Source organism: Cottoperca gobio, chromosome 15, assembly GCF_900634415.1.
Source record: "Cottoperca gobio chromosome 15, fCotGob3.1, whole genome shotgun sequence".
In the NCBI taxonomy this organism is placed as follows: domain Eukaryota; kingdom Metazoa; phylum Chordata; class Actinopteri; order Perciformes; family Bovichtidae; genus Cottoperca; species Cottoperca gobio.
Window position 1 is genome coordinate 239,674 of NC_041369.1, and position 27,066 is coordinate 266,739.

At 42.6% G+C, this 27,066-nt stretch overlaps 2 protein-coding genes across 2 annotated transcripts in view; both read left to right on the forward strand.

The window, feature by feature from the left end:
* Nucleotides 1-4,483: 4,483 nt before the first annotated feature.
* fgf8a (fibroblast growth factor 8a) lies at nt 4,484-9,553 on the forward strand. Its single transcript, XM_029449980.1, has 5 exons — nt 4,484-4,935; nt 5,024-5,060; nt 5,741-5,921; nt 7,569-7,675; nt 9,138-9,553. The coding sequence occupies exons 1-5, from the start codon at nt 4,904-4,906 to the stop codon at nt 9,417-9,419; spliced, it is 639 nt and encodes a 212-aa protein (XP_029305840.1). The 5' UTR covers nt 4,484-4,903; the 3' UTR covers nt 9,420-9,553.
* A 10,951-nt stretch (nt 9,554-20,504) lies between these two features.
* fbxw4 (F-box and WD repeat domain containing 4) overlaps nt 20,505-27,066 on the forward strand; it is a 30,388-nt gene continuing 23,826 nt past the window's right edge. Inside the window, 5 exon segments of the mRNA XM_029449804.1 lie at nt 20,505-20,891; nt 22,063-22,158; nt 23,671-23,856; nt 24,962-25,094; nt 25,401-25,486. Coding sequence (XP_029305664.1) covers nt 20,707-20,891; nt 22,063-22,158; nt 23,671-23,856; nt 24,962-25,094; nt 25,401-25,486 — 686 coding nt within the window. The 5' untranslated portion in view covers nt 20,505-20,706.

Sequence of the window (27,066 nt, forward strand, 5' to 3'; positions counted from 1 at the left end):
TTACCCCAAGTGAAGGAGTTCAAGTACCTCGGGGTCTTGTTCGCGAGTGAGGGGACAATGGAGCGAGAGATTGGCCGGAGAATCGGCGCAGCGGGGGCGGTATTACAGTCACTTTACCGCACCGTTGTGACGAAAAGAGAGCTGAGCCAGAAGGCAAAGCTCTCAATATACCGGTCGATCTTCGTTCCTACCCTCACCTATGGTCATAAAGGCTGGGTCATGACCGAAAGAACGAGATCACGGGTACAAGCGGCCGAAATGGGTTTTCTCAGACGGGTGGCTGGCGTCTCCCTTAGAGATAGGGTGAGAAGCTCAGCCATCCGTGAGAGACTCGGAGTAGAGCCGCTGCTCCTTTACGTTGAAAGGAGCCAGTTGAGGTGGTTCGGGCATCTAGTAAGGATGCCACCTGGGCGCCTCCCTAGGGAGGTGTTCCAGGCACGTCCAGCTGGGAGGAGACCCCGGGGAAGACCCAGGACTCGGTGGAGAGATTATATCTCCTCACTGGCCTGGGAACGCCTCAGGATCCCCCAGTCGGAGCTGGAGGATGTGGCCCGGAGAAGGGAAGATTGGGGTTCCTTACTGGAGCTGCTGCCCCCGCGACCCGATCCCGGATAAGCGGTAGACGATGGATGGATTTTGAAAAACTTTAAATAGTTCAAGTGTAATGTACAATGTATTATCTGTAAATAAAAATGTTCCCTCAACAACCTTCAACAACAAGGTAGAGTAGTTACATGCACTTAAATCAGAATACAGAAACACCCATACCTGATGCTGAAAGTTTGGATACTCAGCTAGAAATGCAGGGTGGGGTAAACTCTAAAAAGATGTTCTGACTTGTCCTGACTTTAGATTTGTTTGGCCAGGTAACCGCAGCCAGCAATTGCTTTGACCCACCACTAAACAGCTGCAACACAAAGCCCTATTATTTTTAGTAAATGCAAGATATCTGCTTTCAAGGCATTGTAGCCAGCACTGAAGGATGAATGTCAAATCACTTGTCTTTAATCCTTCTGGTGTCTACCCTCCAGAAAAGCAACAATTTGATCACATTTCCACCCTGGGTCGTCACATCTCTGCCACTGCACCTGGACTACTTCTTCTGTCTGTGTGATGTGTCCAGTGTGTGCTCCGGGCATCAAGTGGCACTAAAAGGATGGAGTTTTATTTCAAGCCATTATGAAGTATGACTGAGAGCAGTGATTGTGCTGGTTAAGAACCAAAGGACAGAAGAAATGATGCACACTCAACAGAGGGGATATGAATACCTACAAAGAGAGGCTGCCGCTGGGCCCTGTTAGCAGATCTGGGGGACAGTGTGATGCAGCCAGGAGGATGGACAGCACTTTTTTTCCACTGTGGTCATTCACAACAGAAACACTGTGACTTTGGACGTGGTCGTACAAACTAGTCCATTTGAAGGATACTGAGACACTAAAGCCCACCTCAGTGAGGTAAAGGGAGGAGAGAGAAATGTTGGAGGGAGCGGGGAGCAGAGGGAGGAGGGGGATGGCAGATGGCTGCACATTGGAATTCAGAGCAGAAATGATGGAGGAACAGAGAGGTTTAACCAAGGAAGTGCAGTGAAGAAACAGGTTTAGAGGGGGAAAGGATTATATTTAATTGGAGAGCAATGCTAAACAACAACATGTTACTTTACAATCAGTAAAAACACATGAGGTTCACAGTTATAGATGGCTTACCTCCGGCTACTTTCAACTCACTGCAAGATGATTTTAAAGCATACTAAAATGAATGGAAATCAATTGATGTACCTAAAATTACCTAAAATGTAAAAAAGTAAAGTACAATAGTTGGTATTAACTGGCAAAAATATGTAAAGCACTGGTAGCTTCAAGGTATTTGTATAGTGTCCTATGAAGGTCCAAATGCTTTTTAGAGAATATATTTCAGGAGGACGCACAAAAATACTGAATGTTGTTACACATAAATGTGGTAAAATACGATTTATTTTCAGTGTAAAAATTAGTGTTCTGGTGATGAGTGCAGGAAGAGAGAGGAGAGAGGGAGAGAGGGGGAGGGGTGTTTGCCCCCTGCTGGGCTGCTGATGGATGCAGGGCTCCTGGGGTTAAGGGGAGGGCAGCCAGGCCCTGAGCCAGGGAACAGAGTGGCAGTTACACACACACACACACACACACACACACACACACACACACACACACACACACACAAATACACATACACACACATGCACACACGCGCTCACACTCCAATAGCTTTCATTACAGTTTTAGTCAAACACCACCATTCTTATGCACCTCACTTCACACACACTGACCCACTTCATGTCTCAAATAGGAATGACATGTTTAACTTGTATCCTCACACACACACACACACACACACACACACACACACACACACACACACACACAGTAGATGCAGATGTATGTGAAACAGACAGAGCTGTAACACCATCACATGACACAACCAAGGACACATGGGGAAGCAGACTCAGGCTCCCTCTGCAGCGCCCTCTGGTGACTGAAGCCTGCACGACAGCTGACAGCAAAACGTCTTCTCTGACAGCCTGTTTGAGAGCCAGTTTAATTAAGAGTTCGGATATTCACCCCCAATAAGTCTTATTAAGAAGTATTAAAGTCAATATGCACATTATTTATTCAGAATTCTGCAGCCTTTAAAGTCCCCCTGAAGCATACCTGTCAACATTAGAATTTCAAAATAAGTGAATTTTTCACTCATATTTTATCAGCTCTCAGCCACCAATGTAAACGTAAACACATATGGGACGGGTATATACATTCAGGAAATACATGTTTATTTAAAGTATGTATTACTTGAACAGACATTTTTATAAGATTTATGTATTTTATTTATTATCATCAATGTATTTGATGATTGATGAGTTGTGTGGCTTTTGTTTCCCCCGACGAGGACTTCCTTGCGATGGAAGAGTCTGGAAACATGTCCGCTACACTGTGACTGAAATCAACGCAGAAGCTGAAGGCTACATTATTTTGACATCGTTCCCTCAGCTTTGGTCACTTGGTCTGCCTCCGACACAGTTCTTGTCACACATGAAGTCATTAACAGTGTATGTTTTTGTGCCTCTTGGCGTGCTTGTGCTTGGACGATTTTTCTTGCTGGCGAACATCGTTTATTCCGCCGTGTGCGATGCTAACATCTGAATGGCACACTTTACAAAAAGCACGAGTTTGCCCGACTCTGCTTTTAATAAATAAAGGAAGGTCTCCTCTCATTTGTTCAGGTACTTACATAACGTTTTAACTTGTTTGGCAGGTACAACTGCGTCTCCACCTATCTCCCGTTCACTGTGACTCATCCATATGTTTTTGTCTTCTTCTTCTGTGTTATTGTTCCTGTTTTCTTCTTCTGTGTGTTTACTGGCGGATAACGTTTTTCAGCTAATGTTAAACATAATACTGCCATCTGCTCTACCGGAAGCCACTTTACACTTTTTTTAATACGCCTATTCTTTTCTTTTTTAAGGTTAAAAATACGGAATAATTACGGGAACGTATTTAAAAACGATAGAAAAACGGGATGGAAGTAAAAATACGGGATAATCCCGGGAAAAACGGGAGGGTTGACAGGTATGCCCTGAAGAAACTTTTAGTTTGGCCCCTGAGGCTTCCAGGTCAGTGAGTAATCATGTTAGCTGTGCAGACTTTACACTTTACACCACAAACAGAGCAGTCAGCTCATGTAATGACACCTTAAATGATGTTTATTAATCACACCTTGCTGGGTTTCTGTGTCCCTGCTGTGACCGATACTGAGCAGTGTAATTAATGGGCACAATCAATCAATAAAGTCTAACTGATGATCGGCTCTTCTATATCAAAGGTTTGCATCTGTTCTATTAAAAAAATGTTTGCCTATTGCATGTGACTGAGCTGTGAGGTGTGAATGTCTGCTTCTTCTCCATGAATGTTTCAGCTTTGCTTTCCACACATTCACTCCTGAATAAGTCTTTAAAAGCCTGTTTGTCACTGCACTTCACTTAAACCTTTCTCTTTATCAAATGAAGTGGGGTGGGGGGTTAAAAACGCTAATCGCCTGTAATCCTTTTAATATGTCTCACACTTTGCTCCGTCAATACACAACGCTGCAGTGAGGAGAGAGAGAGGGAGGAGGCCATCACTAACTCCACTGTGCACCATCCTGACTCATCATCTTACTCTTTTTACAGACTTGTGCTGTAGTGCGCGGGGCAGCAGGCTCCTCCTTGCCTCCTTCTCCCCCTGCCCAGTGTGGAGCGCTCCTCAGGTAGAGATGTTTTAAATCCGGGGGAGGGAGGGGACAGCGGGACTGGGGCTGTCCGCTTTTGTTCTGTAGAAAAGGGGGCTTGTTCTTAGCAGATCAGCCTGCCAGCTTTAACCGGGGGTGTGGAGGCTTGACAGTGGAGCGGTGTGGGATGGGAACAGAGAGAGGAGCCTGCAGTCCTGCCACAACCCAGCGGAGCAGTAGCATCGAGCCACAGCGAGAGCACCCAGTCTGTCTGCTCTACAACGGGAACACACACACCTGAAGGCCGCAGAGGAGCACGGGATTACAAACCGAGGAATTGTCTGACAGCCCGGATCAAAAAAACCGTACGGCTTCACAAAAACTTCAATTTATAACTCAGCTTCTGCAAGTGCTCTTAGACTATGCAGAGCCTTGAGACAGAAACACATTGATCACTGCTCCTCGGCTGAGTGTGTTATGGACATTTATTTGATGAGGGATGTGCCCGCTGTGCACGCATGAGCCTCTCTGTCAGCACCTCTGACCTTTCCGTGGATTTCGGTGAAATCTTTGGTCTTGATAGTTTGATTTGTAAAGATCAGCTGGACTGTGCCGCTCTGAAAGGATCCTGGTGATAATTTACTGGAAGAGCTTTTCACCTCCATCCAACATGCGAGCCCTCCCATCCAGACTCAGCTATCTGTGAGTGCCTCTTCTTCCTCACTTCCAGTCTTTACGCACCGTTAATGTTCCGAAGTAACTTTATGCATGTTATTCTTTTTCTTTGCAGGTGTCTACACTTATTTGCATTGTGCTACTATGCTCAGGTATGTTACTGTCTTCATATATTTTCATATTCATGTTTTAGAATCTTCCTTTTTATTGGAGCGCGAAAATAATGATAAGCTTCAGAAATCTCCAAAGCATATGGGGATCAAAGCTTGTGAGGATAGGTGAGGGATCATCACCACATTATGTGATACAACAATATTGGATGGCTCCCACGGTGCGCCGGGCAGCGGGACGCGCGGCCTGCTGGCAGGTTGCTGATGAACATACCGGCCCTGGCACAGGACGCGCGGGCACAGACGGGGCAGAGCGGCAGAGGGAAATGTTTGCGAGTCTTGTGAAAAATGTCGTGGGGTTCAAAGTAACAGGGCCAATGTTTCCGTCAGTGGCAGTCATTCCACCACAGCGGACATCCGAGTGAAAGAGCAATCCACATCCAGACTTTGTATAAAGTTAATGTTGCTCTGCGCTGTGGACGCACAGCCTGTAATCACAGCCTCTGCTCTGGAAGCGGTTCAGTATATTTGGCAGCAGCCTCCTGGAACTTGTTACACTTGTCACTCGGGGGGGAAACAAACATCGTCCCCTCTTCAGTCATCTCCGACACTCTTACATTCATTTAGATTATATGTTTAATGTCAGTAAAACATATAAGGAACAAATGAATAAGACAAATGTATACATACTGATGACTGTGATGACGTCTAATTTCTGACAGGTAACCAATCAGTCCCCGCCTAATTTCACGCAGCATGTAAGCGAGCAGAGCAAAGTGACGGACCGCGTGAGCCGCAGGTTGATCCGGATCTACCAGCTGTACAGCCGGACCAGCGGCAAGCACGTGCAGGTCCTGCCCAACAAGAAGATCAACGCCATGGCAGACGATGGAGATGTGCACGGTAAGAGAAGACACAGCTCCTCAAGAAATATCTCTTTACACGTTAAAATTGATCACTTTGATTTATTTTTCATTTTTGTTCGTTTAGTTCTAATATTATGTTATAGTTAAATCAAGTTAAGGTTTTAAAATGTTGCCCCAATGCAAAGCATAATCTGTATTTATTTTATCTTTCGCTCCTGACCTGCACGCACGTAGACATTTCAGGCTCGGGGTTGATTACATTTTGCCGTTGGCCAGCAAATTTATACTCAAATTTTATTTTAAATTTTTTTTCGCAGTTTGCAGGATTCATTTTGTACATGTACATTTCTTTTTTGCTTTGCGATTAAAATGATCCCAGTAGTTTTTCCTAACATGGTTCAAGGCCGATATTCTGATGTCAGAGTAGATCCTGAAGCATTTAAAGAGCAACATATCAGAAATATGAAAATGAGCTTAAATAACTATTTACTTTCAAATTCACATATTTAATTAGACGGTTTGCATTTCTTTCATAAAAAGGTGCCAATCAGCAAGTACAATGAGATAATATATTTTGAATGCGAATCAGCATATTTCAGAAATAGTTGATTTTCTTTCAGTTATTTAAAGATTTGCTCATTTCTATTTTGTTTGGAGAGTCTGGCATTCCCAGAGAAAAGTGAAATTCCCTCGCTGTATCCACGCATCTGACTATTGTGTGCGTGCATGTGCGTGTGCGTGTGTGTGTGTGTGTGTGTGTGTGTGTGTGTGTGTGTGTGTGTGTGTGTGTGTGTTGCAGCGAACACACACTGTCCACTGCTTGTAGATGTTGCTGGATGTGATCCCCAGAGGTCCCGCAGGTCTGGAAGAGACATTAGAAGTCATCTTACTTCTACCTTCTGAACATTTCCTGCATTCCCCCTCAACCAAACGGGCCTCATTGAGCTTTGCAGCCATTCTGGCCTTCAATTTAGTTGTATTCAGAGTAAACTGCTACACAGGGAGGTCCAATGGAGTTGTTGCGGGATGTGTGTGTGTAACCACAGATGTGTAGAGGTTAGTCAGTGGGTGACCTCAGTAACTCTGTGGCCGACACCATGGAACCATTTTTATGAGACAATGAGGATTAAAATGGTATTTATAAAAGGTCAGCTGCTATCAGAGGGATAGAGAGATAAATGTGGAGCTTTATGTGTGAGGTCAATGCAGATTTAATTGAAAAAGAAATCTTGATGGGCCTGCCAGGATCGCCTCTTCAGCTTTCAAGAATCAAGAGACACGTGGTTTTATCATTTTGCTAGGATTTCAGCTTGCATAAATCCCCAGGAATGGTCCCACAGGTTCTCCACGTGTGTGTGTGTGTGTGTGTGTGCGTGTGTGTGTGTGTGTGTGTGTGTGTGTGTGTGTGTGTGTGTGTGTGTGTGTGTGTGTGTGTGCGTGTGCATGTGTGTGTGTGTGTGTGTGTGAGGAGTATGCATGCTTGGAAACACACTCAAGCATTTCTGTGTGTGTTCTCAATGCTTTTATGTCCCTGCACACATGCATGTGCACTGTTAAGTTATTTATTCAGTTCTTAATGTTTTAAGGATGTTTCAGACAGGCACCAGAAAGGCATGTTAACCTTTTCCCGGCCATCCTGCTCCCAGCTAGTTGCTAACCAAGTCTTTTTGTTTGATTTATTTAGCTAAACTCGTTGTGGAAACGGACACCTTTGGGAGCCGAGTGCGCATCAAGGGAGCTGAGACGGGCTTCTACATCTGCATGAATAAGAGGGGGAAGCTCATCGGCAAGGTGAGGACAAAAGTGGATCTCAAGCAGCTGAAGCAGAGGCAACTAGAGGAATGAGAGTCACTCTCATTTACTTCTGTGTTGTAAAGGGAAACCTCAGGGCAAATCTAAATCCTCCAATAGTCTTTAGTAAGTCATTATCTCTGTTTGACTACATTTTGTGAAAAGTGAACAAATATGTTGTAGAAGCTCTCAAAAGTAACTTATAATGATCTGCAGCGATGCGTAGGAGGTGTGTGTTTACAGCAAATGTAGCATATTAACATAATTTGTTTCCCACTGTGTACACTTAGATATCACTGCACAGCTAATTAATTCATGATTCCTCACCTAAAATAGTTCCAAAATATTACCCATTCATGAGTTCATGATTTTGAACAATAACGTTAGTAATATTATATATTTCTCTATAATCTTTGATCATACTAACGCATATTAACAAGTGTAGCCAAACCCTAATCCAGGTAATTCTACTATTAGTCCTAAATTAATTAACCATTTCCTTTGTTTGATAAAAACTACAGTAACTAACTGAAATGAATGTTTAGAGGCGAGTGATAGTTTTATTATGTGAAAGTTAGTTTAAGGTTAGGGCTTAGTTATGTGTCACGGATGTGTATTTGTTGTTATGTGCGTGTGGAGGTGTGTGTTCAGGCTGAGGCTATCTCACTGTGATGGCTAATAAACAGAGCTGCCAGCCTCTTTGCACACTCACACACACGCACACACGCACACACACTCCCCTCCACCCACCAGCACCCTGCCTCGCACACCATCTGCCACAAGCTGCCAGCCCAGTCACAGCCTGCCCCAGCCCTAGTATGTGTGTGTGTGTGTGTGTGTGTGTGTGTGTGTGTGTGTGTGTGTGTGTGTGTGTGTGTGTGTGTGTCTCTTTTGGCTTTATCATGACTATTTTTAACACATTTCTTGTTACAGTAGGCTCAGTGTGTTTCCAGGCTCAGTTAATGCTGACCTTACTGTACATTTGATCACTGACAGAGGGTGTTTCATGTCCTCACTTAATGATGGAGGGTGTTTCATGTCCTCACTTGATGACATCACCAACCTGAGCTGCCCTGTAGAGGACTGCAGAGGTGTGTTTACGGATCTGCTGATTGTCTTTTCAATTCAAGCAGATCTGCTCTGTTACATGTAGCCACAAATCACAAATGCAGGAGGAGTTTAAACCAGCGGTGATGAAGTGACATGGGGGGGGGGGGGGGGGGGGGGGGGGGGGGGGCTGGTTAAGGTCATCTCTTACTGTCATCCCGCCCTCTCTGATCTGTAATGACTATAGCATATGCTGTATGTATGAGGGAGGGCTGTGTGTGTGTGTGTGTGTGTGTGTGTGTGTGTGTGTGTGTGTGTGTGTGTGTGTGTGTGTGTGTGTGCGCCTTTATACATGTGATTTTTCCCCATCTGTGAATCTCCTCTGAACACTGACTGTGTTTGTGTGTTTGTGCAGAAGAACGGGCAGGGTCGGGACTGTATCTTCACAGAGATCGTGCTGGAGAACAACTACACTGCTCTGAGGAACGCGCGCTATGAAAGCTGGTACATGGCCTTCACGCGCCGCGGGCGGCCCCGGAAAGGTTCGCGGACGCGCCAACACCAGCGCGAGGTCCACTTCATGAAGAGGCTGCCGAAGGGGACGCAGCCCGCCCTCACGAGCCACCACCGCCCGTTCGACTTCATCCACTACCCGTTCAACCAAAGGACTAAACGCACGCGCTACTCGGAGCGCTGAAGAGGGAAAACAGAAAAGACGGAGAGGAAGAGGATGTGATAGACTGACAGAAAGACTCCTCTGCTCTCCTCATTTTATACTGAGCATTACTATATCTCAATATGTAGGTTGTTTTCTATTTTTGTCCAATTCCAAAAAAAAGCTGTGCATAGACAAAAACGTGAGAAATTTATTTTTGTACTCCAGACTTAGTTTTTAGATGCACACAACTAACGGTCCGACTTATGGGGCCATGTTAGAGAGCGTTGTGTTGATCTTGTATTGCATTTGACCCGTGGAGTCTGTGGTTGGACTCTCCCTGCTGCTCAAGGACACCCGAAGGCCTGATTGACGCACTGCCAGGAGCACCACGTGTGCATCCGGACCGGTCATCGCTATCTTCTCTCACAGTGATGGCACAAGGTGGCAGCTACATTTGATAATCACAGGTTTCCTGTTGTGACTGTAATGTTGATGTGCCCCTCACCCTCTGTGTTTCTGTTGCCCCCTGAATGTCTGTTTTTATACATATATAAATATATTTTTATTTGAGGATGTGTAAAATAATTTTAAGGATGGAATATTTATTTAAAATGTGTAATAAATGTACATTAAAATACTGATATTAAACTCTTGTTTGGTACATGCTTGCAGTGGGCCCATTTGTGAAACTGTGAGAAGATGCCGAGGGGCCTGCTGAGCAGCCTCCTCTGCATATTACTGTGTTAGTCTGATAAAATGTTGAAGGGGAATTAAACAACGAACAACTTATTTTGTGCTCTTAGCTTAATAATGTGTGTGCAGAACCCGAGCATTAAATACAGTTTATCATATGTATGTGCAAGGGATATCAAAGATACACAACGCTATGCAGAGACAGTCTTCTGACACTGACATCCTCCTCTATATGAGCCAGGTGTATTGAATACAGCATGTTTAATGCTATGTCCTCTTCATTAATGTGCACATATCATTCATTCTGTGTGTGTGTCTGTGTCTGTGTCTGTGTGTGTGTGTGTGTGTGTGTGTGTGTGTGTGTGTGTGTGTGTGTGTGTGTGTGTGTGTGTGTGTGTGTGTGTGTGTGTGTGTGTGTGTGTACGTCCTTTGTGCACTTGCTGCTCTAGTTGTCATCTGTTTTTTCAGGTTCAAACCTGTTTGGAAAAGCTGAAAGGGAGGTATCCATTAAATTCATTAAGTATTTAAAGTATGAACTTTAAATTATAATACAATTTCTGGACTATTTCTTGATGAGCAACATAGGGCTGTTTTATCTCTCTGTACAGGCATGTGCTGCCAGACCTGCCAATTTAACTGTGATGACAAGACAACATTTCACTCTCAAAAAGAAAGCAATTGAGTGTGTTTCCCAAAATGTTGAACTTGTAATAAATGATGAATGAAGTACAGAAAAGCTCTGAGTCATGCATTAATTCCTAATGTATACTACTTTATTATACATGTAGGTAAGTAATGAAATGGAACTAAAACATAAACAGTTAAAAAACTATTACCAAAACATCTATTCATAACATGGAGAATGTAGTGTTGGTGCAATGCTGTTTGATATATCAATATAGACCATCTTAGACATTTTTTCTACCTAAAGGTGAAGCCGGGAGATCTGTGTACAAGCCTAAATACACCAAATAAGGCCAACATCCCTCCCCAGCCAAATACAGCTTGTTTGTTAGTCAGTTGTATGTAGTCAGCTCTCCAGCCCTGTCATTCTCTTATGTCCACACAAGCATTTGCAGTATAGCCTGGTAATTAGAGTCTTCATAGGTTTGAAAAAAAAAGAAAGAACTTGCAACAATGAAAAAAGCTTGTTCCTCCTCCCAGTACGTAACACCATGTCCGAGATATGTATGGAATATATATGTATGTCTGACAGATTTTGATAGTTGAATGGATCATTTAGCATGTGATGGCTCAAACGATGAAAGAATGTTTAGAAGTTGTGAAGACAATTTCAGTGAGAATCAATTCATCACTTTGGATCAGCAAGCCATGTACAGGTGATTATTTGCACATTGTAGACTTGACTAGAATTGCACTTACTCTTTTGCACACATGGGCCAAAACACGTGCAATTTGCTTGAATTAATGAAAAATTAAAATTTGTTGTGAACAACAAATTGACAAAAAAAAAAAAATAATTCTCATTCAAGAATTGAGCCAAAGTGAATGAGAAAAAGTGTAAGCATTACCACGGCCCTTTAACATAGAGGCCTTTCCCAGCACCACTGTGTGGGCCTTGCATTAATGAATCCAGTCTATGACCCTGATTTAGACAAAGGCCTCATTGCGTCTAATGTGATGAGCTCTGGGGCTCTTGGAGCTGAAAGAGTGTGCAGGACTCCTGAAACATCTCCTGAAACATTTCATAGCATATGGATTGCAGGGTTTCACAACCCATTGCTTAACTCATCTGTTAATTTGCTTTGACATTAGAACTTTTCTGGTGCTTCTTACACCAGAAGCTCTTAAATGAGTGGAAAGGAAACACTGTGGCATTTGCTTTCTCCCCATATGAAACCTGACCAGGAAAAGCTAACAGGGAGGGTATTCTTAGTCTGATCCCAACATGGATAACAAGGTCACTCCACCTCCCATTCTAGCAGATAGCAGCATGTCAGTGTCAGAGTGCTTTGCTGTGGTGGGGATGATACCACCGTGTTTGTTTTAGGCTTTAGCTTCCATCAGGTTCTGTAACTCTTAGTATCTCCACTGCTGTTCTTTCCTCTCCCACCTTTTGACACCCCAGCTTTAATCTTATTGGACAGTCCCACCAGGCACTGTGTGTGTGTGTGTGTGTGTGTGTGTGTGTGTGTGTGTGTGTGTGTGTGTGTGTGTGTGTGTGTGTGTGTGTGTGTGTGTGTGTGTGTGTGCGTGTGCGTCTGTGAAAAGGACAGTTATTTGCCAGTGTATAGGTCTGATATTGCATTACATGCATTGGTCCAGTTAGTGTCATTTATCTCTGATATGACGATATGATGCATTTTTATAAAAAATAATAAGTTAAATTTTGTTAAAATTGAAAGAGTGTGTGAAAATTCATTTCTGAGCTTGATCGTTTATCATAAATTATGTTAATAACATATAAATAATGTAAAAACTAAAATGCACAGATATTGTATAAAACTGTCTTCAGAGGTTGTTTGACATTGAGAGTCGGTATAATTTGAGGGGAATAGGTATGTTAAACAAAAACAAGCGTAAGAACAAATGAAAAGAGTAGATGTAAATCTGTCAAAGGGGTTAACTTGTGGAATTAAATAAGAATGTGTTGGTCACGTAACACATTTAAAAATATGTTTAATAATAAGGTGGTGAATTTATATTAAACTGAGATATGATTGTTATTTTGTATGTAACATTTTGTTCCATTGTTTCCTGTGAACCCAGTAATGAAAGTGTTACCTTTTAGTATATAATATGTGAAAATGGTAGGTAAGCTGAGATCTACCGCCTAGATCTTCAGCCGATAAATTTTCAATATTTTGTTTTTGTTTAGTTTTCCCTTTAATTTAATGCCTTTTTTAATTTTCTTATTTTCATGTGCTTTCTATTTGGAAAACTTTCAATAAGGACTATGACAACAGACTAAATCACAGCCCTGTATACAGCATGCTTGTCTTCGTAGCTCATCTGTCATCATGGAAATCCAATAAATGATCTTTGTCATGATGAAAACCTTTTGTGACCCTGCACTTGTGGACGAGTTCCTCCACTAGTTAATCCGAACCTCTGAAAGAACTTGACATTAATCTGTTTAACTCCTTCCACATTGGATTAACAGAGGGATCTGTCCCTTAGGACTTCCCATAGAAGCACACAGACAATCAAAGCCAGTGCTGTGTGATAACTCAATGATGTAACCTGATGGCAATAGAACAGTATCGATAGGATGCAGTTTTATAGTTTTAAAAAGAGTATGGTTTTGCAGATGACTCCAGTATATGGTGTTGTAGTGGAGCTTCTTGAAGGCCAGTAGACTTTGTGTAAATTGATTCAATTAGGGCCCTAGTCTGCCCTCTCCATTACAGCCCCCACCACTGCCTCCAGTGTCTGTAAAGTCAGAGTGACGCTCAGGAACCTCAGTGAACTGGCTTGTGGGAAAAATCACACCTTCTGTGTTGCCATATACCAATGCTGCTGTGCAAATGTGAAGCAATTCCAGTGCCGAAAAACGGGGGTAACATTGCTTTCATCCATCTTTATTGAGCCGCAACCATCATTCTTAACCCCAGATAAACAAACAGAGCTACCTTCTTCATTTGCTTAGGGAGCAATTTAACCCCCCCCCTCCCTTGACCCCCCCTGTGGAGGCCGTAGAATAGCAGGGGTGACCAGAGAACATGACCCTGCCTCCCTAAGCAGCCTCGAATGAAACAAGTCGACACAGAAGCTGCCCCCATCAGAAAGCACTTAGAACCTCCAGACACTTGTACATGCTCAGAAACATTCAGTAAAATGAGGGTATTCACAGGGAGCAGACCTTCTGGGCTGACTTCTATGAACTGTAACTGGTGTGAGAGTCATTAAGCAACAGTAATCTGAACTTCTCTTCGGACCTTTGTCAGAAATATGATTTGCTTATCAGGTAGGGAGATACCTCCAAAGTTTCAGTACATTTGGAACCACTGTTGCCCCTTCAGAAATAAAAGGATTATGATGGATTACGAGTATCAAGATATAATTATCTCTAAGTAAACAAGTCATTTAAAGTCTGCTTCAGAAGTGAATGAGACATTTACAGATAATGGAGTGGTGTCCAGATAAATAAAGACTACACATATTCACTTTAAAATATTGAACAGGTTTTTGTTGGATGTCCTTGGCTGATCAGTTGTAAAAGTTAGAATTTTGGTTTCTGAATTTTATCAGTTTAACCTATATGTTTGGATCAGAATATGACCAACTGAATCAGTAACTTAAATAAGTTTTTGAATATTGGACACTTGAATCCTAAAAACCCTTTCAGACAACTCAAACCACATAAATACAGATTTTATTTAAGTAAAAGATTACAATTTTATTAGCTCTGCTATTTAAATTTCAGTAGATTCAATTTCAAAATAGTTTGCTCTCCTTTATCCCTCGTTTACTGATTTAGTTTGTTTTCCTTTTCTTTCTCCCTTTCTGTTGGGTTTGCCTCTCATATAGGGGAATTATGTCGATGAACCACCTTATACATTTTATTGTGTGAAACTATTTGATATTACTAGCAATGATACATTTGAAACTAACAGTAAAACTGGAAAATGTACAAAAACTTAAATATTTGATTTAACTTGGATTAGTCTTTCTGTAAGTGTTATTCGAGAGCAATGTATCTGCTGAGAGACGGTCAGCAGTGATTTCATACTGTACTGTACTGAGCATGTCTGAGGATGTTCAGATGTACTGAGTACAGAAGCAATAAGGTGGATAGATTCTCTATCAAAAATGACAGGCAGCCCATTAAATCCAAGCCCCCATTCAGCAGTGCTAACAAAAGCCACCAGTCCAACCAGGCAGGATAATTGAAATGCAAACAACTGATCAAAGTGAAGCTCCAGCTCTGCAGTTTCATTGTTTATGTGTAGGCCTTATGCGAGAACTGTTGACTTTTCCAATTGGAGCTGTAAACTTTTGTTTGTCCATGCATTTCCAAGACTGATTGTCAGTCTGATCTGAACAATTACCAGCTAAATGTGTTTGCCAGCTCCGGCAGAGACCCCCTCTCTTTTTGCTGCCCTAAAAAGATCAAAAGGGAAGACCCCCCTCCCTTCCATAGCTCCCTTGAAACACCCCCACCGCAACCCCCAAACGTCCCCTCCACTCCCCGTAACCCTCAACCCAACCTCTTCATTTCCTTTTAGCCATGAGAGTTCAGCTGGAAAGCCAACCATAAATGATTTTTTTCGACGGCCCAGTGTTTGGGACATGGCCTTTTAGAGAGCACAGCTTTCAACAAGGGGACATGTCTTTTTTTTTTTTAAGGAAGAAAGAAAAACGATCTGCATATTTTAATTATGTGCGGTTGTGCTCAGCTGATCAAAGAGCTGCAGGGATGCCACTTGTAACTGAAGGCTTGAGGACCCTCATGATGTGAATGAGCACAAATTGATGCTACTGATGCTAAACGGTTAAGCGCCTCACAAAATGTCATAAGGTCAATGAACTTTTGGTAGTCATTTGACCGTGACACAACCTTGGCAGTTTTAGTGGCTAAACAGCCGTGAGGGCTGTGCTGAGCTGGACTCAACTTTCATTATATTGTCTGTATAAATCACAAGCTGAGGAGATGATTCATATGTGAGCCAGGAAAGAAATTTTGATCAGTAAAATCTAGTATCATTGTCTGTTGAAAGGATTCACTGAAAAACATCTTTAGTGGAAATAATGAAACTAACTAATTTTTGTCCTGTAAAAAGCTTATGAGTAAAAAAAAAAAAAAGTAATATTTTTGTATTTTTCACGCTCAATAAACAAAGCAATATTTTAATTTGGGTGAAATAATTCTTAAAATCTTTTTCTACAAATGCCTACCTCTGTTTAATCATTGTGTTTTTCTGTTATTCTTGTTCAGATAGCTGCTATTCCCCACCTGCCCTGTAGTGGCCCTCGGTCACCAGCACACCTGTTCCACATTCCATCATTAGCTCTCCTGCATGTATACCAGCCCTCTTTCTGCCAGATCGTCTAATGTACAACCCAGTCTTAGTGTTCCAGCCATCCTTCCTGCTTCTCGCCTGCCTGTTCCTGACCACAGCCTGTTTCCGGCGCCCCTTGCCTGCTGAGTCTGCCCTCGCTGATTGATTACATTTTCCTGGACTTCTTAACAAGTAATTGTCCCTGTTTGCAGAACAGTTAGAACATTTAACATTCATCTGATAAACTCACCACAGTCACCCGCAGTTTCTGGTCACCCATGGCTTCTTAAACCCTCACATAGACTGCTCCACTGGGATTATTCTGGGTTGGATTCATTTCTATCATTCTACCTGCCCTATCTCCTGCGTCATTTTTCTACTTCATCTCCTGAGTTTCCAGACCTTTCCAGGGTGCCCCCTGAATATTTTGAATTAAAATCAATTTTCAGCAGCTTTCTAACTTCTACAGACAAATCTTCCGTAACGACAGTTTTGTTGCTGCCCCAAAAATGCGATTTGTCATCGAGGCTGACGCTTCTGTCACGCATCTTGGCCCCCAGGGCTCGAGACTAACGCCGTCCCAGGATTCTGAAAGGCTCCCGCTGTACGTCACAAGCTAAGGTCTGAGGTAAGGATACATTTAAATGGATAGCTATAGTATTTATTTATTTATTTATAACCTTTATTTTACCGAGATAGGTCTCATTGAGATTAAAAATCTCTTTTTCAAGAGCGTCCTGGCCAAGATAGGCAGCAGCATAGTTACAGACAAAAGAAAAACTGTCACAATCACAACATTAATTAAAACATTTACAGACAGACACAGTGGTCTGCTTCAATGTCTTTAAGAGTTGCTTTAAGTCTGTTCAGAGAGACCAGCTCTCTGAGTTTCAGCTCATTCTGCAGCTGGTTCCAGGCAGCCGGAGCAGCGTAACTTAAAGGCCTTTTCCCAAGTTTTGTACGGACTTTTGGAACAGTTAAAAGAAACAAGTCCTCGGAGCGAAGCTGATATGATCCACTATATTTCCGACTAATGTAGATCCTTAGGTATTGTGGAAGAGCACCAAGAATAGTTTTATAAATAAGGATGTGCCAGTGTTTCAGTCCAAGGGTGGTCAGGGAAGACCATCCAACACGAGCATATAAGATGCAGTGGTGCGTCAGGGTTTTGAGGTTTGTTATGAATCTCAGTGCCCCGTGGTAGACGGTATCCAGAGAGCTGAGACACTGAGATGATGCATTCATATAAACAACATCTCCATAGTCCAAGTAGCCAAAGTATTGCAGTGTGTTTGGTTAGCAGGGCGCCTGGCCCTAGGAGGTCCTCGGAGGTCCTCGGAGTGTGCAGAGGACAAACCCCCATTCCTGCTGCCGAGCCGCGACAGACTCCCGTTCCTGCTGCCGGGCTGCAAAAGACTCCAGTTTTCCTCCTGCGTCTCGAGACCCCAGTCCCTGTGCTCCCCCTGCGTATTGAGACCCCAGCCCCAGTGCTCCCCCTGCGTCTCGAGACCCCAGTCCCAGTGCTCCCCCTGTATCTCAAGACCCCAGTCCCTGTGCGTCTCGAGACCACAGCTGTCCCCCTTCTGCGTCTTGAGACCCCAGCTCTCCCCTAGTGCCTCTCGAGACTCCAACTCTGCCCCTGCTGCCTCTCGAGACCCCAGCTCTGCCCCTGCTGCCTCTCGAGACCCCAGCTGTCGCCCAGCTGCTTCTCGAGACCCCAGCTGTTCCCATGCCGCCTCTTGAGACCCCCCAGCCCCAGCGCTCCCTTCGTCTCTCGAGACCCCAGCCCCAGCGCTACCTTCGCCTCTCGAGACCCCAGCCCCTGCGCTCCCTTCGCCTCCAGAGACCCCAGTGATCCTTCGCCCCCGAGACCCCAGTGATCCCTTTGCCCCACCGAGACCCCAGTGCTCCCCTCGCCCCTCGAGACCCCAGTGCTCCCCACTCCTCTCGAGACCCCTACCCCAGTGCATCCTCCAGCCCGGCTTCCAGAGAGGCTCCGTCCGCCTCCAAACCGGCTACCTGAGCGGCTCCGCCCGCCTCCAACCCGGCTTCCTGAGCGGCTCCACCCGCATCCAGCCCGGCCTCTCCACCGGCCTCCTGAGCGGCTCGGTCCGCCTCCAGCCCGGCCTCTCCACCAACCTCCCGAGCGCCTCCGCCGGCCTCCTCAGTGGCCCCACCCGCTTCGTTGGCCTCCTGCCCAGCCTCCTGCCTGGCCTCCTGCCTGGCCTCCTGCCTGGCCTCCTGCCCGGCCTCCTGCCCGGCCTCCTGCCCGGCCTCCTGCCCGGCCTCCTGCCCGGCCTCCAGAGCTGCAGCCTCCTTGTTTTACCCTTGAATTCCAGTGGAGCGGAATTACAACATTGGCAGTCGAGATATTCTGGTGGGTTAAGTTGGCATTTGATGAGTGGAGACATTGGTTGGAGGGGGATAAGAAACACTTTCCTTTCTTGACTTACCACAAGAACCTGAAGTGTATCTGTACAGCCTCGCCATACTCTGGGGTGTCTGAAACAGCGGTTCTTGTGGCCCATGGTGTTCGACATTGGCGTAGTTCATGGTTGAAGTCCCGTTCAGTCCTGCTTAACACATCTGCCCCAGCTGGATGCACCCCAGCCCCTCGCTACCGCATGGGGCAAAAGATCACTTCCATTGAAAGTGGAATCCCGTAAACTGCCGCCTCGATTCATTGGCCCTTTCCCAGTTTCCAAGGTCAACAACCCTGTCACTGGCTCTCAGCTCTATGCTGTGATACACACACTATACTTGTTAGACTGTTGGTTTGGATCTGCACATGGGATTTAATAACAAAAAGAAAAATATAAAATATCAGCAGACATAAGAATTCAAGTATATGAAACCTGGCTTATGATGAGCTGCAAACCGGACTGTGTTGGTCCAGCTGAGTAACTGGTTGTAGTACTCAGCAGGTCCATTGGAGGATCTGCTCTCGCACTCAGCTCTCTGTTCTCTCAGCCTTGCAGTAATTGTGTTGAATGCGACCTAGGAGTTGCATAACTACCAATTATACACCACAATGCCTGATCAACTGACCACCATAACCATGATAGGCATTGGTAATCTTCTGAGTGACATTGTTGAAATGTCAATCTTTTAATTTTTTTTATTGTTTTTGTCTTAATGTTCTTAATTCTTTGACCATCTTAATATTTTGTTATGTGTTCTACTTGCTCTGTTCTTATGTCATTGTTTTAGCATGTTTTATTGTTTCATTATATGGTTTTATTGTTAGTGCTAAAAGTGCCATTTAAAGTGTTATATGAATAGTTATTATTATCATTATTGTTAGCTTAATGAAAACCTAGGAGTGCATTTCAGGAATGCTGGGAATACAGCTAATCGCTTTGTCTGGGTAAAAAAGGCTAAATGCCCCCACTACTACTCTCGAGACCTGAAAAAGACATAAACTTAATGGAATTACAGATAGCATAGGGAGAAGTTGAAAATTATTTAAGAAGCAAACATTATAGTTATTTATATATAGATGGATCCAAAGATGATATATGCTATCACAGAAGAGATGAGTTCATCTACAGTGCGTGGAGGAGCTAAGAGCAGTATACAAACTATGAAAACCAACAGGGGAGGTTAAATGTTAGGAATCATGCAAGGTTTAATATAATTTAATAGTACAGGGGTGGAATTATGATTATGCTGGATACCTGCTCGTGTAGGCATAAAAGGAAACAAGGAGAAGCTAAGGTGATGCTCAAGAAATAAATAATAAAGAAATGGCAGGACAGGTGGGACAAGGATAACAAAAGAAGGAACTATTACAGCGTGCAGAAAACCAATAATGCCCAGGGTAGTTTACAGGAAACAGAAAGGAGGAGACAGTTTTAACTAAACTAAGGTTGACCGTACAGGATTAAATAAAACATAGTTTCTGCTAGGGAAAATGATATCACATGTATGTTAAGTTACAGGGGATGCAAAACGTATGCTCATGCACTGTGAAAGTACAGAGAAGAATGGATAAGACTAAAGATTGGTAAAACAGGAAGGAAGTGGGACCTTGCAGGTGTTCTTGGAACAACAGGAGATGGGCTGCAGGATAAATGTGGAATATAAGTAATTAGTATATAGTATAGAATATGAGTATATAATAGAAAATAGAGATTGTTTGTGTTGTTTTGTTTGTTTGTTTGTTTCGTTTTCTTTAATTAATTAATATAATTTAATGATTACTTTATTTACCTATATTTATTTAATGATGTAAAGTAACCCACTTTACTATCTTGCTCTTTGCTGTAACAATGTAAATTTCCCAGTCCTGGGACAAATAAAGGATTTCTGATTCTGATTCTGATGACATCCAATGCTACACACTCCAGTACCGTAGGTGGCGGTATGCACGTCATAAGAAACGGTTGCAACATGCCACAAAACCACACAAGAAGAAGAATACGGTATGTAAGGGCAGCTGCAGTTCATATTAAAAGTAAAACGAAAAAGTACGGGAATTGCAGAGAGAATCCAACACCATACGTCATCACGTCCAGTCACGTAGGGTATTCGTCATCAGCTGTCAGGGCTGGCTTCCTGTTTCCTCTGTCCTGCTGCTCAAAGATCACACCTTTAGTTTACTGTGTTCAACACGTTTTTACAGAACAGCAGCCACGAGTTCCCGGGCCGACACTGTGTGCCTGCTCAGCATGCTGCTGTCCCAGCTGCCGGAAGATGTTCTCTATCATATCTTGTCTTATTTGGACTACACATCTCTCAGTCGCCTTTCTGAAGTTTGTAAAACTATTAACTGCTTTGTAAGCCGGGACGCTGTGTGGAGGAAGATTGCCATAGACTGTTTAAACACTGGAATTACTAGGAATGGGACGGACATGTAAGATAACCGTCGCACTCTGATGACAGACCTGATGTTTATGTGTAGCTTAGCATTAGCCTGAGCTGTGTAATGGTGCAGGGACAGTATTTTGGCCGTTAGACACGTGACTGCCTGTGTACAGCAGCAGGACACACTACACTCTCACACACCAGTGCCTTCACACAGCAGTGTGCTCCGACCTCCCTGACTGCAGGCACTCTGAATATGTTGTGTACCAGTCTCTGTTCCTCATTTTATTTTGATCAGGAATTACTTCATAGACCAGATTTGAACAGTAGTTGTGAGTTGATATTTAATTGTTAATATTTTTTAGCATTTAGCACCTTAATTAAAGGAACACTTTACCCCCAAAATGATCATTTATCAGTTACTCCCCCCGTGTTACCTTCAGAAACGCATGACTTTAATAAAACCTTACTATTTAAAGAAATTCCACTTAAACAGTACTTGCTCGGAGGTGCAAGTGTGAGACTGTTTATGTAGAAGTAAGGTTTTAGTGAAAATGCATTTGTTTCCACCAATAGACCCATAATAAACCTTTTGGCTTTCCGGGACCTGGAGTTCTGGGTAAAATGGGTTGAAATTCTCAAAGGAATACGGTAACCTTTGTAGCAGAGAGGAAAACTTGCATACTGTAGATCCTCACAGTGCTCTCTGTCCTCCTCTTGGACATGGGCTCGCTCACCACATGTGAATGCATATGCTGCTGTTCTGGATGAGCACACAGACAAGAATTGCAGTGTCAGAACAGCTTCTGCCTCATGTCTTCCAAATTGAACAGAAGTAAATCCTCATGACATGTGACAGGTCCTTTAGAGAGTGATGAGGCTTTTCATCCTCAAACAGCCTTGAATTCATACCGCTGCCTCAAAGATTCTGTCTGATGCACAGGTAATTTCATGTTTCATGTCCATAAGATGTGTCTGCTCTTGATCCAAACAAAAAAGCTGTTGTAAGACATGTTGCTGTGCAATTGTTTTAATGTCATTTTTCAATACTGTGAGCACCACAAATTGAATTCCATTCACCTCCATTGTATTGTATTTTATGGCAGAAATCTCATAGATGTATATATGTCCACCTTCAGACCAGAAATGACTGATAAAGTCACATGAATATGTAGTTTCTTTTCATGTGATAAACAATCTCTTACTTCATGTCACTGCAGATATCCTAACATCCAGCTGAAGGAGAGAGTGAAGATTGCTCATAACTGGTATGATGGGCTCTGCAAAAAGACAATTCCTCTCAAATGGAAAACAAAGTGAGTTATTGAGCATATTTCCTATACATTTTTTATAGGCTTTTTTTAAAACTCCATATCACTGTGACCAGTGGTTCTCAACCTGGGGGTCCTGACCTCCAAGGGGGTGCAAGATCATTTCTGAGGGTTGTCAGATGGTTGTGGAGAATAAAATACAAATAAATAAGATAACTTATGTTAGACTGGGTAAAGGTTTTTACATTACATCTTAGTATTGTCACAATACTGGAATTTCGAACTTCGATACAATACCTTGAAAAATATCAACACTCGATACTATTTTTGTAAATGCAGAGGAAACGTGACACAACAAGCATAAAATGCATTAGATTTGTATTAAAAGATCAAGCCTATAAAATTAAAACTTCAACTTTTATTTTCTTGGCTCGTAGCAGAGAAAAGCAGATTGACTGTAGTAAACATTAACACTGATTTAAGACTTTTTTACATTAATGAAAACAATATTTTTCTTGAGCTAGTGCACATTTTTAACAGCCAATAAAGTGCAAGTAAAAACCCCCTCAGCTCACTCACAGTCTGCTGTCTTCTCTCATCAACGGCGGTTGAATATAATAATTGTTATGGTTTCGTTAAGGTGTTACCTGTGCTGTGTGTCAACTGGATGTCTCCTTACTTATTAATAAGTAATGATTATGATGATTTTTACGTATTACTTATACTTTACTATTACTTCACCTGTACCAGTGATTTAATTTGCCTTAAAAAATGATTATTGTTATTTTATTTTATTATTATTTATTGAGTGTGTTTGTGAAGTCAAAGTGTGCATGTCGGGGATCACCGGCGAGTCAGCATGAGAGAAAAAGTCACGGAATGCATCCAACATCCACAACGCCTGTAAATCCACTAAACAAACTCATCACACACAAAGCTTTATTTATTTACATTTATTAATCCTGTTATTTCCCTATCTGTCTGTAGTTTGCTGGTTAAAAGTTCTATTTACAACCACGAAAAGCAAGCAGGCTAAGAAAGAAACTTTGACTTGACAGCTTCTGTCTGTATATCCATCTCCACTCCGTTTCAGTACCATGGACAGCCCTGCACCTACACATGCACCCCCTAGTTTAGCCATACTCATTTCAAAGAACTAGCCGACTCGAAGAGGTTGAAAACACTAACCTACACAATACGTAGTGTCGCACATGAGTAATGGAATATGTATAAAATGAGAATTCAGAGCTCTCATGCTGTACATGATGTGTCTGTCAGTGGGATAAATCCTCTGGGATTAGCCAGGCTAATGTCATGGCCATGTCATGCCATGTCCTAACTCTGGCTCCATACTTAACACACATAATTGATATCTATCTTCTTCTCTAACGCTCACATAGAAAGGTATAAGCGTGTCCTCAAATGATGAACTATTCCTTTAACAATCATTATGTGATCTTCTTCTCTCACTAGATTCTACCATGGCTTTTCAGTCATGTTAGCTTTACTCTCATCATTTCACTTACATTTCTCTTAAATCACGTATCTTGTCTCCAGACTGTTGCCATGGTTGCAGCTGGATGGGGACGTGCTGTTTCTGTCTCAGGCTGCTGATATTGGGGCGTACCATCTGCGCCAAGACTCCGGGAGGCTCCAGCGTAACCCATTTGAAATCTACTCGGGCCACAAGGGTGATGTGTGTCGCTTTGTTCTCACAGACTCTCACCTGGTCAGTGGTGGAAGGTACCTCATGCTCTATTTGCTTTCCATGTTACTTAATTTTACAGAGACAACATGCATTAGTTATTATGTAACAGTACTAAAGTAACAATGAATAACTTCTATAGAGATTTTAATCAAGGTTTGATATTAGCAGTTTGTAACACTACAGTACACAAATACCTGTTTATTGGGGACGTTTTGTGGCACATGACAAGTAATCTTCAGCAACAACAATTAGTTTAGATAGTAGTAGTAATAGTTTATTAGCAGATCAGGGTAATTAGTATAAGTAGCCTAGAGTCAGTGCTAAACACTCTACAGTGTTTTTGTGTCTGATAATCCTTCAAGCTCATGGATCTGTTACTTGCACCGGTACCTTAAGCAACACACAGGCAGGGCTATTTTCCATCTGAATATGGCCTTTGTTATTGTCATTGTCAACAAACACTCAGACTCCATCTATGAAAAGTTGAAATAAAGAGATCAATGGTACTTTTTCCAAAATCATAGTTTAGCCTGATATTTAATTTAACCTTCCCCTAAACAACTGAGGTAGACCGGAAGAAACCAATAGGAAGTGTTAGCTCAGGCTAGCTCATTAGTCCATAAATAATAGTCCAAACCATCCTAACAAGCTGTTTGTTGGGAACTCATAAGTAAAGACCGTTGTGCCAATTGTCATCAATCTATTTGATTTAAATAATCTCAGATTCCCTCTTGACCTTGGGAAGAGTAGTTAGAGAGTAGTAGTCATCCATCATTCATAGAGTTGTATCACTTGTCATCATGTGACCATGGAATAGGCTAGTGGATCTTGAGTTAGGATTATTTAGGCAAGTTTTGACCATATTTTTCCTTATTTATTACCATATTTGTCCCGACAAACCTAAAAGCTTCCATGTGCTGATCATACGCTAAATATCTTCCATCATAGCAGGCGTTTATAAAAGGTAGCACAGCATACATTGTTTATTGCTGTGCATGGACTTGTTGAGTAAGTGTAGTTTTGGTGAAGCAGTACACAAACAGAGCCGACAGAAGAGCAGGGCTGACATCCTCTTGATTTTTAACCAGCTAAGGTATCAGACTATTTCCCCAAAAATAACTGCCGCCCTGTGTCTGTCAGTGATGGCAGGATCCTGGTTCACAGCAGGGGGAGGGACATGTCGGTGGAGTTATCAGGTCATAACCAGGAAGTGAACTGCCTGGACTCTAAAGATGAACTCATCGTCAGTGGATCCAGAGACCAAACAGCGCGGGTCAGATATATTTTATTTATTTGGTATGTGACGTGTACAAGCTACATTTGTTACACAAAGAGGAAGACTGAAGGACGTAATCCTCATTGCTTTGTACAATTCTTAATTTAATTTCAGATTCAATGCATCGATAATTGAGCACTATATGTGCATAACACAGTGTGATTGTAGCTTTCCTCTCGCCCAATGTCAGCGTACCCTGAGCCTGTAAAGGATCAGCGCTTACACATAATGGATGGATAACATGGTATGTCTGTTTATGTATACATGGTTCAATGTGCTTACTGGGGACTTTGGTTTCTCTAGATTTGGACTTTGACTTCCAGCTGTCCCAGAAACACCATTCCCATGTATGACAGGGTGTGGTCTGTTGCTATTAGTCCAACATTGAGGTAAGCATTTCCTCAGAATCCCTGACACAAAGAGGTTGATAAATGTGGCTGTGAATACAGTGTGGGTGGAGGTGGTACGCTCTGAGAGCAGCAGGCAGATGTAATTGACACAGACTACTGAAAGTAAGATATGACACCAGCAGCTCCATATCTAACTGTTAGCTAAAGTTAATATGCTCTCTTGAATAATGTTTGTGGTGGAGCTAACCTGAACCTGAACCTGAACACTGGCTGCTTGCTTCTACTTTACCAGCCTGTATAAACTCAGATCATCGTGCTGCTCTGAGGATCACTGCGAGGCGAACACACAATGTGATGAATCGGTTGTCACCTGAACTGGGTCAGACAGAGCTGACACATCTCAACTTGTAATCAATGAAGTTACTAGATGATCTGGTAGGTGTATGTGGGCTTTGCTTTGCGTGCTTTACCACCTCTGCTCTTTTTCTTTGAAGGTTGATTTTATAATTCCTAATAATTGTATTAGTCTTACTAGCCATTCTGGGAGGTAAACTATGTTTGGCTGCTAAGATAGTAACACATAGGAAACATTTATTTATTTTATTTGACCTATTATTGGTAACTGATATGGTCACAGCTGTTTCCTGTTTTTCATTTTTGTATTAAAAATATCTTTAATGTTGTTCATTTAACGTAGTAAAACTTAAAGAACATGGCAGGAACCTTATTTCAACCCCACAGAATAGACTTTTAAAGGAAAAGTTTAACATTTTGGGAAATGTACTTTGTCGTGGGGAAATTCTGTCCTCCGGGCCAGAGATGAAGGATTGGATCTCCTCCACAGACACTTCTTTAAACTACTTAAACTGTTGAAATTCTAGTCTAACTCAGTCTTTTAGCGTAACACTTAGTCAAAAAGAAGATCATTGGAGAAGTTCAAAGTTAGATACAAGTGGAGTTTATTACACACGTAAGTACATAACAAACTCTGAGTACGTTCTCCGGAGAAACGCACTGGGTTCCAAATGCTTGTGTCCGAGCTTATATGTGGTTGAAACTATAAATCATAGAGGTCACATGTCACATTCCTGAACACTTCTAGGAAAACTGGTAGATGACATCAGTTTGTTCAGATCCAGTGGTGTGCCTCTCCCTGACCTTGCACGTGTTTATCACCTTGGCGGCGGTTACATCTTACCATCTTAATACTTTTCCTAAACAGGTGCAGCTCTCTTGTACTCATCCCCTCCCTCAGGAACATGCAATACCCCATCCTCCCTCTAGGATATATTCTTTGGATGACCTTTAGCCCAGAAACACATACATCTGATTGTCTTACATCATTATGAGGTTACAAAATCATTATTATAGATATTGATACAAAATACTTTGCTTAAGTAACATACATGCCACTGCAACTTTGTGCACATTGGCAGTCCTTTTGCATGAATGTGTTAGTGTGTGTGTCGTGGCACTTCTCTGCTGGAGTCCTGCTGGAGTTTGACTGTTTAGTGCAGGTTACTGTGTGATGTATGTCTGCATTCAGCCAGTGCAATGCTCCATTCAACATTGAATCAAGTACAAATCTTTTCAGTGCTTTATTTTGTGCCTTGCTTGGA